This window comes from Lithobates pipiens, unplaced genomic scaffold, assembly GCF_037356315.1.
Source record: "Lithobates pipiens isolate NorthernLeopardFrog02 unplaced genomic scaffold, aLitPip1_a1.2 Scaffold_11, whole genome shotgun sequence".
In the NCBI taxonomy this organism is placed as follows: Eukaryota; Metazoa; Chordata; class Amphibia; order Anura; family Ranidae; genus Lithobates; species Lithobates pipiens.
Window position 1 is genome coordinate 20,407,476 of NW_027507696.1, and position 15,116 is coordinate 20,422,591.

The 15,116-nt window shown below is 45.4% G+C and overlaps 1 protein-coding gene across 2 annotated transcripts in view; it reads left to right on the top strand.

Annotated features, from left to right (window-relative positions):
* Nucleotides 1–12,710, top strand: part of RNF31 (ring finger protein 31) — an 84,326-nt gene extending 71,616 nt beyond the window's left edge. For both annotated transcript variants that reach the window (XM_077469547.1, XM_077469553.1), the window contains exons 20-22: nt 7,010–7,106; nt 12,312–12,480; nt 12,574–12,710. In XM_077469547.1, coding sequence (XP_077325673.1) covers nt 7,010–7,106; nt 12,312–12,480; nt 12,574–12,630 — 323 coding nt within the window. In that variant the 3' untranslated portion in view covers nt 12,631–12,710. The remainder of the gene's footprint in view (nt 1–7,009; nt 7,107–12,311; nt 12,481–12,573) is intronic.
* The last annotated feature ends 2,406 nt before the right edge of the window (nt 12,711–15,116 follow it).

Consider the following 15,116-nt stretch of genomic DNA (forward strand, 5'->3'; position numbering starts at 1 on the left):
AGCAGCAGGGTGGGCTGGGACCGACGCCGTACAAGCGACATCAGTGTGATGGTGCGTAAAGAATTGTCGCGAGCCTCTCTCCCTGGTATAAAACCGGTTTGATCCCGCGTAATCCATTGTGGGACCAGGGGCAATAATCTATTCGCAATAGCCTTGGCGTAAATTTTTGCGTCGATGTTGAGCAGCGAGATAGGGCGATAGCTTGCACAATCGGCCGGGTCTTTCCCGTCCTTCGGTATGACCGTAACATGGGCATGAATAGTCTCCGGGCGGAGAACCCCCCCGGACGAGGTCACATTAGCGTAATTAGAAAGGTGGGGGAGCAATTTATCCGCATATAAGCGATAATATGCTACTGAAAGGCCGTCCGGGCCGGGTGCTTTGCCCTTCGCCATAGCTCGGAGTGCTCGCAATAATTCCGTCGACGAGAATTCCCCTTCCAGAGCAGCCAGGGCCTCAGCGGAGAGCTGAGGGAGGGCAGCCCGGTCTAGGTACTCCCGAATAAGCCGCCGCCGAGCTTCCCCGTCTGAGTCTATGCGACGAACATGATACAGCTGCTGGTAGAAATCCTGAAATTCCTTAGCAATCCGGGGAGTTTCATAGGCCATGGACCCCCCCGAGGTTCTAATTTTAGGTATAAACGCATCGGCTCTCCGTCGCCTAATGGAAGCCGCTAACAGCCTACTAGGTCTATCCCCCCATTCATAGAAGCGCTGGGCTACCAGCCTCGATCTAGACTTCTGGTCCAAGTGCAGGAGGGACTTCAGAGTTTCTCGCTTCGCTGTAAGGGTATGCAGAATGGGGACTGAGAGGCTCCGTTTATGAATCTTCTCTAGGCTCCTAATCTCCTCAACTAACTGAAGCTGCTGTGCCACCCGTTCCTTCTTTTTCCTGGCCCCCAGTTCAATAAGTTTACCCCTAATAAAGGCCTTGTGCGCTTCCCATAGCACGCCCGGGGAGATCTCGCTACCCATATTAGTCTGAAAGTAGAAATCTAGTTCCTCACCCAAAACTTTCCTGTCCGCCTCCTCGGATAAAAGGGTCTCGTTCAACCGCCAAGTAGCAGCCTTGGGCGGCAAAGATTCAACCTTAAGAGTAAACGAAGTCGGAGCGTGGTCCGACAGGGGAGATGTTTCAATGGCCGATTTAACTAAGAGTGGCAGGTGCTGGTGATCGAGAAAACAAAGGTCAATTCTCGAGTAGGTATGATGCACTGGGGAGAAAAAGGTAAAATCACGTTCGCGGGGGTGTGCGATCCTCCAGGTGTCCATCAACTGCAGCTCATGCAGTTTTGTACGTATGCATTTCAGCTGTTTATAGGACAAAGGCGAACTCCCCCTGGAAGTGTCCAGAGAAGGTTCCAGAGCCGCATTGAAGTCACCCGCCAGGACCACACAACCCCTCGCGAAGTCTCCTAATTTAGAAAGTGTCGAGGCGACAAAGGAAGCCTGGTGTCTATTGGGGGAGTAAAGAGTAGCTAAAGTGCATGACATGCTGCCCAGAGTGCCCCGGAGAAACAAATAACGGCCAGCCGGATCACACAACATATCATCCAACTTAAACGCGGTACCCCTCCGAAACCCGATGGCTACGCCCTTTGCCTTAGCAATATCCGAGAGACCATAATACCAGGTAGGGTATTTGGGGGAATACAATTTGACGGAAGTGGTGTGGGTGAGATGGGTCTCCTGTAGAAAGACCACATCCCCCCGGAGGCGATTCAGTTCCCGGAACAATTAATGTCTCTTCCCAGGGGCATGAAGGCCTCTAACATTAAACGAGATAAAGTTCACCGCAGCCATCGGGTCACAGAAAGGGGGCACCCACCTCCCACACCCCCCAACAGCGAAACAACCAAGGCAGATAGGGCCCCCCACACCCGGGGGAAAGGGATGGGCAGGGGAGGGACGGGGACAAGAAGGAAAACCAAAGGAGAGAAAAGAGAGTAGGGAGAGCGACAGGGAAAGAAACAGAATAGTAGCAACAAAGAAAGCAGCATAGCAGCAGAACTAACCGCACGCAGAAAACTGCAGTGCATCGGCGGGTCGCGCACCCAGCCCGCGACCCCCGCACCCCCCCCGCAAAGCGGGGCAAGGGCACCGGGACCCCGGGCAAGGCGGCATCCACCAAGAGGGGGGGCGGCGGAAACCAGGCCACCGAGGACAAACCACGCCATCGAGGGCTAGGGTCACGCCACGGCAGTCCGGCACCGGCGCCGCAAATAAACTCACTACATATACATAAACATTTCCAGTAAAAAACAGTTAATGAGGGAAACAACGGCAAAATGTAAATTACAGTGATCCAAACAGGGTCGGCAAACAGGGTTCAAGTCCAATCAGGAACTGAGTACGGAGCCAAGAGGCAAGCGATCAGTGTCAGGGCCAGAGACCACAGGGGGTCACAGATATGTCGCACAGCCCGGCAAAAGCTCAGACAGCTGGCGGGGTAGAACCGGGGAGGGCCCCAGAGATCAAGCCTTGATGGGTATCCGGGACTGCAGCAACTAGCAAAAAGGAAACAGCAAGAACTTGGGAAAACAGAGAAGAACAGCGTCCCGCTGTGGCAAAACACGAGCAGCAGGGAAAGTAATCCAGAGGCCAATAAAGGAAAACCAAGTCAGTGGCAAGTACTAGGGAATCAGCTTCCCGATAGCAGGATCCAAGGTGTCTGTGAGGACCGGAGGAAGAAAGGACACAGGGATAACCACACATTACGCCGGTCAGGGGTGCCCCTGGGAAGCCAGATCCGCAGCCAGAGGCCTCCGGCCCGCTCTTTGCCATTGACGGTCAGGGAGCTTCGGTGGTGGCGGGAGGACATCAGTCCAACCCGGTAACTCAGGTACTTCAAGGTTCAGGTCAGCACAGAAGCGTGGTAAGTCTTCAGGAAACCTTAGGACAGAGGTCTTGCCGTTAACCGAGGCGATTAAAGCAGCAGGGAAGCCCCACCGGTACCTGATAGAGGCAGACTGTAGAAGCTCCGTGAGGGGGCGCAAGGCTCTACGCCTATCCAAAGTCTCTTTGGCCAGATCCGGATATAAGGTAAGAGAGGCGCCATGGAAATCAAATGGCGTGGCATCCCGGGCCTTCTTCATAATTAGTTCCTTATCCGGGTAGTGATGAAGTCTACAGATAATCGTAACCTCCGTAGTCATGGAGCGAGGTCGGAGGGCCCTATGGACCCGATCAATCTTCAACGGCGCGTCAGGCGCCTTGCCGAGAAGGGTGTTAAAAATGCCCCTGACTGAAGGCAAGAGGTCGTCGTCTCCGGTCGCCTCCGGAAGGCCACGGATCCGAACGTTGTTGCGTCGGTTTCTGTTTTCCTGGTCCTCGATTTTATATAGAGCCGTACGGTGGGCGATCGTAAGTTGACGGGTAGTCGTCTGAAGCGATCGAATAGCAGACGCGTGTCTATCCAGTCGTTGTTCCGTCTCTTCCACACGTACCAGTACCTGTGATAAGTCCGAACGGACCGCCGACACTTCCTTCCGAATCGCTCGTTCAAGGTTCAATAGCATCGAGGCAAGGTCGGCCTTAGTCGGGAGATCACTCACCCTGGTAGCTATCTCGGCAGGGCCGGCCAATTCTCTCTCATCCTCCGATTCGGCCGAGGTATCGGGCGAGCGGGATCTACTCTCCGGCCTAGCTGAAGAGGCGGGGGTGAGTATCGGCAGCATGCTGTGCGGCGTGCGGCCTAGGCCGTCATGGTCCGGGGCCTCCTCGGACTCCGCGGCCAAAAAACGTTTGATGTTGCCAGAAGCTGAGCCCTTCTTGGGCAGGGACTTGCCCGTTTTCCTCCCCATGCCTGGGGCAAGCAGTAGTGAGGGGGATCTAGTCAAAAAAGATCAATAATCCGCGCCGATGCCGGAGCTCCCGCGAAGCACGTCCGCTCTAGTGCATCGCTAGGCCACGCCCCAGGCTGCGTTCACATATGAGCATGCAGCAGCTCACAGCAGGAGTCCGGTGCGTCCTCGTTCACTGCTTCAGGTCAGATTTCAGCCCGATATTTTGTCTGAATTTGGATCTGAAACAGACCAAAAGACACACATCACCGCAGCGGCTCTGGTGCGTTTTGCACAGGAGCCCTGTCAACCGGCTCCATAGAGAGCCGGTCACGATCTCTTGCTGTATGAATTGGATGCAGGGAAATCCGTATCCAATTCGCACTAGTGTAAACCCAGCCTAAAGGGCTGGGAGGCACCGTATCCAAGGGATTTCCTGAAAGCCTGTTGTGAAAATATGGGGAACCTCTGTTTTTTGTAAATGCTAGCTACATGGCTTTCATGTTATTCTAAAAAACAAAACAAAAAAAAAAACGTTCTTTAGCAAAGAACTTGCATTCTACATTAATATTTATGCAACCAAAACTAGTGTGTAAATTGCCTCCAGCATTGCTCCTGTTTATCGCTTTTTTTTCTTTTCCCCCCCTTACTTTTTGCTGGTGGCTGCCATTTTGCTGCAGCCCAGAACCCCAGAGCTGCAGTATATACTATAGACTGTTTAAAACCTCTGTGACTGCTTCCTCAAATGTCTCAGCGTCATGGCAGTTCCAACGTCAACAGGGAACTAGGGCCAGGGGTAAGCCACAGGGCCAGAAGTCCTGGGTCCGAAATTCTTCTGAATCCAGCACCAAGCCCTCCTTTTGAGGAGAGTGGGGGGAAGGCTACTGCACTTTGCGACATTTGGAGAACAATAATCAGGATGAGCGGGTCAACTCAATTATATCTCAAAGCTAAAAGCTGGAGTTGCGGGGCCTCCCCCCCCTGGAGGTTTTTAAGATCCAGCGTTCCCTCAGATCCTCCAAAAAGAAACATTGCTTCAGGCACTACATCATCTAGTGCATCAAGGAGTGATTGTAGAGGTTCCGGTATCCGAATGGGGCACTGGGTTTTACTCAAACCTGTTTACAGTTCAGAAATCAAACGGGGACACAAGACCCATTTTGGACCTAAGATCCCCGAACAAGTATCTACTGATACAGTCCTTTCGAATGGAGTCTGTCCTCTGGGTAGTAGCCTCACTCCAGAGGGGAGACTTTCTAGCCTCCATCAATATAAAAGAGGTGTATTTACACATACCAGCATTGGGTATGGCTAGAGGTCGACCTGTTGGCATCCAGGTTCAACAACAAGCTACGGCAAAAGGCCTGGTTCCCGGAGATATGAGACTGACAATAGATGGACCATGGACGCTTCCACATCACCCCAATCTACTGTCTCAAGGTCCTATATTCCACCCCAATTTACGGTCTCTAAATTTGACCGCATGGCAATTGAAGCCAGGGTGCTGAAGGACCACGGCATCTCTGGACCAGTAGTGTCTACCCTAGTGAATGCTAGAAAAGCTAGGAAAATTTATCATAAGGTCTGCAAGACTTATTGCTTGGTATAATGCCAGAAAATGGCATCCTCGGAAATACGTGATTGGGAAAAATCTCTTTCTTTTACAGTCAGCTGTGGAAATCAAGTGGAAGTACAATCGGAGGTCAAGTTTCGGCCCCATCAGTATTCTTCCAAAGGCCTTTAGCCTCCCATTTACTGATCCAAACTTTTATGCTGTGGGTAACTTGCTTGCTTCCCCCCCCATTGGGTCACCTATGTGTCCTTGGGACTTGAACTTGGTGTTGTCTGTCAAGGAAATTTCACTAGACTTTCTGTCACGCAAGCTAGCCTTCCTGATGGCCATCGCCTTGGCTTGAAGGGTGTCCGTAATGGCAGCCCTTTTGTGCAGGGTACCATACTTTTTTTTGCCAAAGTGGTGTCGGCCTTTCATTTAAATAAGGACATTATTTTGCCTTTTTTTTCTCTGCACTCATTGGACTTTGTCCAGGCAGTCGAGGTTTATTTGTCTAGATCTGCGGAGATCCGAGGATCAGACTCCTTTTTTGTTTCACCAAAAGGACCCAAAAAGGGGCAGACAGCTTCCAAGGCTTCCATTGCCAATTGTGTCCGTCAATTTATCATTCAGGCCTATGGTCTGAAACATAAAGCTCCTACCTTTAGGGTGAGAGCTCATTCTACCAGGGATGTAGGAACCTCCTGGGCTTTTCGCCATGAGGTAACTGTGGCTCGGATTTGTAAAGCTGCTACCTAGTCTTCAGTGCATACGTTCACAAAATGTTATCAAGTAGATGTTCGAGCAGCCAAGGATTCGGCTCTCAGCCGCAGTGTACTGCGGGCTGCCGTATAAGTTCTGTTGGCTATTTTTTGGCAGGGTGTCCCCCCCAAGGCTATTGCTCTGGGACTTCCCAGCAGGTAATGAATATTAGCCTGACTCTGTGTCCCATGATGTATGAAAAAGAAAAAAATATATTTTTTAAATGTAGCCATATATTTTTTGCTTTTATCATAATATACCACCAAAGAACAATAAAAAATAAATAAATTCTGCTCCTGATGATTGCAATGATACGTGTATGTTGTTTTTTGTTTGTACCCATAGTAGGGCTCAGAAACAATTGTGCATATTTTTTATCCTACCTAAAACACACTGACACGAATACTAAATTTAAAAAAAAAATGCTGTGGTGTTGTGTGTGTTTATTTTTTTATTTTTTTTATTTTTTTAAATCCTAACTAAAATGTGCAGATCCTGACCTTTGACCGTGACCACGACTTTTGAAAATGAACTAGATCAAAACCCTAATCTAGCATTTTTTTTGTTTATATTTTCTTTTTCTTTCTTTTTCCTTTTTTTTTTTTTTTTTTTTTCTTTAACACACACACTTCTTTATTCTTTTCTCATCTAGCAAGGAGATAAAGATGCAATGTATTGTTTTCTCCATTCAAGAAGAGAAAAAACAGACAAAACATCTGGGTGAACAGTGACTGATCACTGTGATAGCCTCTGATTGGCTATCACAGTGATCAGGTACCAGGCCTCCTGGTTCCTGATTGTTGGTATAAGACTTGAGGCTCTTGGTGAGAGCCTGGTCTCTGTGCTGGGAGTGTGCTGTATATATGCATATGCTTGTTGTGAAGTAATTTATGTAATGTACCTTCTTTTTTTAGGTGGATGTCGGGTCATGGAGCAGAAAGAAACCCTGGATGGAATGAAGGATGAGGCATGTGGAAAACAAACAGCAGTGGGCTATGCTGGTTTGTGTGAGTGAGTATCACTCTATATTTTATCCCTGGATGGACATTGATCTACTATGTTTTTTTTTTTTCTTGAAAAAAAATATTATTTTGAAAACATGATTTAAAGTATGATTTATGCCATCTCTTTCTAGCATATATCTGTTTGTAAGTCATTAGCGTCTTATTAACAACTTGAGCTGCTGAGAGCCTTTTTCTCTGTTTAGCCCTCTTTGAATTTCGGTTCCACACCTTGAGTCTCTATTCCACTCCTTTATACCTCTTAACTTTTCATAGTCTTCCCTTACATACCATAAATTATTTTTCTCAGGACAAAGAATGGCGCGTACACACGATCGGACTTTCCAACAGACTTGGTCCGGTGGACCAGAGTCCGTCAGACAATTCGATTTGTGTGTGGGCTCCAGCGGACTTTTTCTTCCCCAGCATGCCCCAGGACTGTGAAGTCATAAGGGTCACCGTGTCACATATAAGTCGCCGTGCACCGTGTCCACAGCATTACAGCGGGAGAGAGTGTCGCGTCAACATCGGAAGAACAGAAGAAGGAAGAAGAAAACGATGAAGGAGAAAGCCAAGCCACTGCTAGCAACAGAGCGGCAAAAGAGCAGAAGATAGCTGAGGAGGCCGGCGAGAAGAACTGGAAAGCGCGGAGAAGTCTGAAGAAGACCCTGGAAGACGGAAGAAGAACCCCGGAGCTGCCTAATAAACTACTTTAAAAACCTGTGTGTAGTGTGTTTTTTTGTTTTACACTTTTTCCCCCAGGTGAATGGGTAGGGGTACGATGTACCCCATACTCATTCACATAGGGTGGGGGGCCGGGATCTGGGGGCCCTCTTGTTAAAGGGGTCTCCCGGGTTCCGATAAGCCCCCGCGGACCCTGACAACCAACGGCCAGGGTTGTTGAGAAGAGGCCCTTATCCTCATCAACATGGGGACAAGGTGCTTTAGCGTGGTGGGCGTAGGGCGCCCCCCTTCCCAAAAGAACCCACCCCCCCATGTTGAGGGCATGCGGCCTGGTACGGTTCAGGGGGGGAGGGGTCACTCGCTCGTCCCTACCCCCTTTCCTGACTCGCCGTTTTTTTCGGAGTAGGGGGATACCCTTAAAATCCATACCAGGCGACGGGGCTCGCAAGGTATCAATCTTGCCGATGAAAGTAGCGAGATTGACTTCCTTCTCTAGTCCCGTCCTACCTGGAGTCACGTTCAAAATGAACGGACTTTAGTCTGTGTGTGGGCAAGTCCGTTCATTTGGAAAGTCTGTCGGACCTCCGCCAAAAGTCCGCCGGAGAGCCTGTTTGTGCGTGCACAAGTCCGCTCGTTCTGAAAGTCCGGCGCAAAAGTCAGGCAGATTGGACTTTCCGGCAGACTTTGTCCGGCGGACAATCGTGTGTACGCGGCATACGGCTTTGATTTCATAGCAAACTTGGGTACATGTATTTTTATTCAAAGCCTACTCCACATTTTAATTTCCCTTTTTAAATAGTTTGTTTGGGCCAAGCTGGCCCAAATGAGCTATTTGCTAAACTAACAGGTGTTAGATGGGCGTGCTGTATTATATAAATGAATGAGTACAAAGTTTCCTCTGATGGCGGAGATCATGACATGAGATTCATTCATATAATACAAACCTTCCCCTGAATAACTGAGCAGCGCTCAGCCTTACTGTCTTCTGTACTGGGAGTGAGACAGGAAGCCTTTGTCCCACTGTCAAAACACAGCACTGTGTACTATATTACTGTATGTAGATGAGGCTACATACAGGTAATACAGCATGCCCAGCAAGTGCACCTGTTAGTGCAGTAAATATAGTTACATAGGTTGAAAAAAAGACACAAGTACATCTAGTTCAACCATAAAAATATTATACAATCCAATTTACCCAATCCTATACCCACAGTTGATCCAGAGGAAGGCAAAAATCCCAGCAAAGCATGATCCAATTTGCTACAGCAGAGGAAAAAAATATTTCCTGATCCCCTAGAGGCAATCGGATTTTCACTGGATCAACTTTACCTATAAATGTTAATACCCGGTTATATTATGTACATTTAGGAGAAAATCCAGGCCTTTCTTAAAGCAATCTTCTGAGCTGACCAGAATCGCCTCTGGAGGAAGTCTATTCTACGTTTTTACAGCTCTTACTGTGAAGAAACCTTTCCGTATTTGGAGATTAAATCTTTTCCTCTAGGCGAAAAGAATGCCCCCTTGTCCTCTGTGTTGACTGTAAAGTGAATAACTCAACACCAAGTTCACAATATGGACCACTTCTGTTTTTATACAGGTTGATCATATGCCCCCTTGATTCCTTCTTTTCAAGGGAAAAAAAATTCAGTTCCCCGAGTTTTTCCTCATAGTTGAACACCTCCATGCCTTTTATCAGTTTGGTTGCCTTTCTCTGCACTTTCTCCAGTTCCCCGATATCCTTTTTGAGAACTGGTACCCAAAACTGAACTGCATATTCTAGGTGAGGTCTTACTAATGATTTGTACAGGGGCAAAATTATATCTCTCTCTGGAGTCCATACTTCTCCTAATACAAGAAAGGACACTTTGGAAACCGCAGCTTGGCATTGCATGCTATTATTAAAGTAGTTGTAATCCCTTACAACACACTTTGACCTACAGGTAAGCCTAGATTAAGGTCAACGGCGATATGTCAAGAGTGGCGGCTCCCGTGCACATGCACGGGAGTGACGTCATCGCGGCTTCGCTGAACGACAGCGGCGGAGCAGCGAGACCCACCGAGAAGATGGATGCGCCGGACTACAGCGGACAGCGGTGACTTCGCTGGCTCCTGTGTCAGGTAAGTGACACATACTGGACTACTATGCGATGCATAGTAGTCCATTATGCTTTACCTTTGCAGGGAATGAAAGAGGAAGTAAACCCATCAGACTTTACCTTATACCTTATACATTAGCCGTGTGGGGGAAACTGTATCGAACGCTTTTGCAAAATCCAAGTATACCACGTTCTCCCAGCGACCCCTCTGTCCAAGGTTTTACTTACCTCCTCATAAAAAGAAATCAGATTTGTTTGACTTGTGTCTTTCATGAATCCATGCTGTCAGCTTGACCAAAATTAACTATTTAGGGATATTAAAGGTGGAGTTAGGCTTTAATGGGTTTTAATTTTAGAATATATTGAAACTTTGGAAATAATGTATCTTCCTTTAGTTTTTTGCAATGAAACTTTAACCACTTTCAGACCGGACCAATTTGCTGGTCAAAGACCAGACCACTTTTTGCGATTCGGCACTGCGTCGCTTTAACTGACAATTGCGCGGTCGTGCGACGTGGCTCCCAAACAAAATTGATGTCCTTTTTTTCCCCACAAATAGAGCTTTCTTTTGGTGGTATTTGATCACCCCTGCGGTTTTTATTTTTTGCGCTATAAACAAAAATAGAGCGACAATTTTGAAAAAAACGCATTATTTTTTACTTTTTGTTATAATAAATATCCCCCAAAAATATATAAAAAAACATTTTTTTCCCTCAATTTAGGCCGATACGTATTCTTCTACATATTTTTGGTAAAAAAAATCGCAATAAGCGATTATTGATTGGTTTGCGCAAAAGTTATAGCGTTTACAAAATAGAGATCGTTTTATAGCATTTTTATTAATAATTTTTTATTATTTTTTTTTTTACTAGTAATGGCGGCGATCAGCGATTTTTATTGTGACTGCGACATTGTCGGGGACCCATCGGACATTTTTGACACATTTTTGGGACCATTGTCATTTATACAGTAATCACTGCTATATAAATGCAGTGATTCCTGTGTAAATGACACTGGCAGTGAAAGGGTTAACCAGTGGGTGGCAGTGTAGGGGTTGTGTTCCTAGGGGTGTGTTACTAACTGTGGGGGGGTTGGGCTTTCATTTAGTGTACACTGATCTCTGCTCCAATCACATGGAGCAGAGATCAGCGTCACTAGTTGCTAGGCAGAATGGAAAAATGTTGTTTATACAGCATTTCCTCCATTCGGCCGCTCCGTGAGACGATCGCGGGGATGCCCGCGGCGATCGAGGCCGCGGGTCCCGCGACCGGACTCACGGGGGTCCCGACCAGCGCGGGAGCGCGCCGCAGGTGGCGCGCTCCCGATGGCAGGGCGGCATTGAATATTGGACGTACATGTACGCCAATATGCCTGCCCGTGCCATTCTGTCGACGTACATCGTCGTGCGCTGGTCGGGAAGTGGTTAAGATAATTTGTGAAGACCCAAGTACCTACCCTAAAGTATAAATTACAAAGTCGTTTATTAAAAGGATAACAATTATTTGTAAGCAAAATAGTATGTCAAAGTGAACCTTTTACTTCAGCTGAGCATTTCTCCCCTTTTTTAGGATAAATTGCCACACACACACAAGAATAAAAAGTAATGGCTTATGTATACAGGCATACCCCACTTTCAAGTACACAAGGGGGTTTATTTACTAAAGCTGGAAATGCAAAATCAGGTTCACTTCTGCATAGAAATCAATAAGCTTCTAACCCCAGCTTGTTCAGTTAAGCTTTGGTAAAAAAAAACCTGGAAGATCATTGGTTTCTATGCATAAGTGAGCCTGATTTTGCACTTCCCAGCTTTAGTAAATAAACCCCATTGTGTACTTATAAGTGGGGTGTGCCTGTATTGTTAGAATGACATTAAGCTTAGCTAAAGTTAGGATGGAGAGGACACAAATCGGCAACATTATGACAGGTTTAATCGATAATTCAGAATGACATTGCGGTAGCTTATATGGGAATTTGAAACTTTGGCAGACGTCATTCAGATCATCCAATGTTTAAGTTAATGTTTTATTATAAAAAAAAACATGGATAGAACCTGTGGAAACGTTTGTATTTATGAATGTTACTTTCAGCTTCTATATATAAGGTTACCTCTATTTTACTGTAAAAGTACCTCTATTAGATTGTGCTTTGTGACACCTCAGACTGGACAAGATAATTGAATGGTATTGCAAATGTGTCATGATAGGTGATATTAAACAAAAAGGAAAAAAAGTGCAATAATAGCGCTGTTCAAGTCATTATTTTACTTCTTAAAAATGTTATGGAATATATTTGCTGTCATGTTTTCAGCCAGTTTTACAATACGTTACAATAAGTTTTTAGCTCTGTAATTTTCAGAAAATATCCACTTATATATACTGTATGTCCATTGATACATAATACTGGATGGTAAAGTAGTCGTGTGTGGTCTTTTCCAGATCTCATTATAAGGAGTACCTTGTCAGCCGCATTAATGCTCTCTTTTTGGACCCCTGTATACTTTATGACTTAGAAGAGGCTGTTACTGTGTGTAAACGCTACTTGCCAGGCTGTCCTCCCAAAGAAGAAAATGAAGATGAGGCCACTTACAAAAATCACCTTATTCATGTATGTTTTTAATTTCATTTTTTAATCTGTCATTATTATGCAGTAATAAGTACTCTCCTAATATCTGTTTGTGCTGGGATTCTTCCCATTTAGGTACTGATGACAGAGATCCCCCTGAATCTTCATATCCAAAGAAGTCAACACCCGTAACTGCCTTCTTTTTGCTTGCTTTATGTACAGTCATGGAAGCTTTACGTTTCTCAAACAGAATAAAAATATCTATATTGTTACTTTGGCGTTCATTGTTATTTATATGACTTGTCATTTTGGGAGGGCAGGAGATCCCACCAATGAATCTAGTCACTGAACCCTGCAGCTTTAGTTACATATATATTTGTTCTTGGCTGTCTCTGCTTTTAAATGCTGCATGTAAACATATAAGGCTTTAGCTAGACTGAAAAAATTGATATTTTTAAATCAAGTTATAATAAATTTTACCAGATCCCTCACCATTTATGTTGGGTAAAAAAAAAAAGTAAACCACCCTTTTTTTTTTTTTTTAAAACCCGGTATACGATCTGTGTTATATGTTGTGGTCTTGGTTTCAAGCCAAGAAATGCTCTATATGACACATTCTAAAATTAGTAGGTTGCTAATCTGATCTGGATAGAGTGCTGGGTGTGGGAGAGCACAGATCTATTTCAGATAGGTCGGAAGGATGCGTCAGTGCAACGTCAGGGTTGTGTTCTGATAGAACAAACTTAAACTGTAACTAAAGGCAAAACTTTTTTTTTTTTTTTGGAGGGGGGGAGGTTTGGATAGAGTGGAGAGAGATTAGAACATGTCGGCATTTATTGCTGCCTGTGCCCCCCGTTAGCGAGGTTCACACTCTCTATTTGTCTATCGTTATCACTGAAAGTAAAGTCACAAATTTTGAGTTGACACTAGAACACTAATAGAGGGGAAATCTTCCAAATGGGACACTAGTTCTGATGTCACCCCAGGATTCCATCACTTTGGATGAAATTCCTCTCACTTCCGTTTTTAGCTATGGGAAAGGAAGTAAAGGGAAATCTCCCCTAAGGGACATAGATGGCAAAAAAAAAAAGCCTTGCTTGTTTTAATTTAATCGAATAGAATACAAGTAGCTGGTTTTAATGGTAATTTCACCCACTATTGGTCATTCCAGTTTTTGGTAGATGCTGGAGTGTTAAACTACCTACCTAGAAGTTTCTTAAACAAAACATTTTTTTTTTAAGTTATGGATATAATGAAAAAAAGCTACGTGTGGTGCGATAACAACAAATGAGTTGACTTGGGCAGGAAGGCCCATACTGCAATAAAAAGCTCAAAGATTTTCTGTTTTTGTTTCTGCCTTTGTCCTTATTAAAAAAAAAAAAAATTATTTCTTCCTGTTCCTGACCTATGTTACCAGGACAGGGTCAAGGAAATCTCAGCCGACTGGAGAGGAATACAGAGGTTGATATCCCTTTCCACTCTATCCAAAAACTAAGGTTTTTCTGGTTTTGGGCTTCAACATCTATATACAGATTGAAATATGGCCAGTCTCTGCTGAATCAGATGTATTTTGATCAGTGGGTGGCCATCCATCCTCAACACAAGTCGATTGTTTGATCAACTTCTGTCGAAGGGATATATTGGAAAACGTTTCTCGATTAGTGGCTGCAGCCACTGATCAGTGTATTCTGACATAGTTTTTTTTTTCGTTCAACACAAATAAGGGCTAACAGTGTATGGCCAGCTTAAAACAGAAGTAAACCCATTGATTTTAAAGTTTCAAAAAACATTCCCGGCATGCAACTGTCACATTGGTTGTGCGCTCAACCAAACTGTCAAACCATGCAATGGCTGGTGTCATAACTGATTACATGTGCAGCATCATCGCAGTTGAAAATTAGAGAGGCCAAGATGGCAGCTTCCTTGACTGAAAACTATAGGTGGGTTTACTTCCACTTTTGAAGCTCCGTTCACATCTTGGCGTTCCGAATCGCGGGCAGAATCGACATGATTCTGCTTGCGATTTGAATTAGTGGCCAGTAGCAATCCCTGTCACTTCCAATGGCACCCCGATTGCCACAATTCATTGAGCGACAATCGAGATAAAATCACGCAAATAGAATCGTGGGACGCCTGTCACCCAAAATAAGTTCTTGTACTTCTTTTGGGTGACAGACGTCCTGCGATTCTGTTTGCACAATTTTCCACGATTGTTGGCTGAATCGTGGCAAGATTGCGCCACAATCGGGGTGCCTTTGGAAGTGTCAGAGATCAGACGGGCGGCCCTGCCATTTTCGAATCGTTGACAGAATTGCGGCAATTCCGAAAGCCGAGATGTGAACGGAGCCTAAAACGGTATATCATAATGATCAGTAGATCCAGAGATACAAGCAGTTGACGTTACAGTACAAATTTTTTCCTACCTCATTGGCTGACAATTATTGGAGTAAGCAAAATAAAAGCAGGAAGGAGTGGGGCAAAGTTTGACCTTTACAAAAAAAAAATATATAAAATTTTACCATCAGCAGTATAAAGTGTTTGTAGCTGCCCAACCCCCCCCCCCCCCCCACAAAAAAAATTAAATAAAAAAAATTGTATCCTGTTCCCTTAAAGCATGTATAACAGCACAGTGCTTACCCTGGCCCCCTTGTTTAACCTTAAAAAAAAAACCTGCCTGA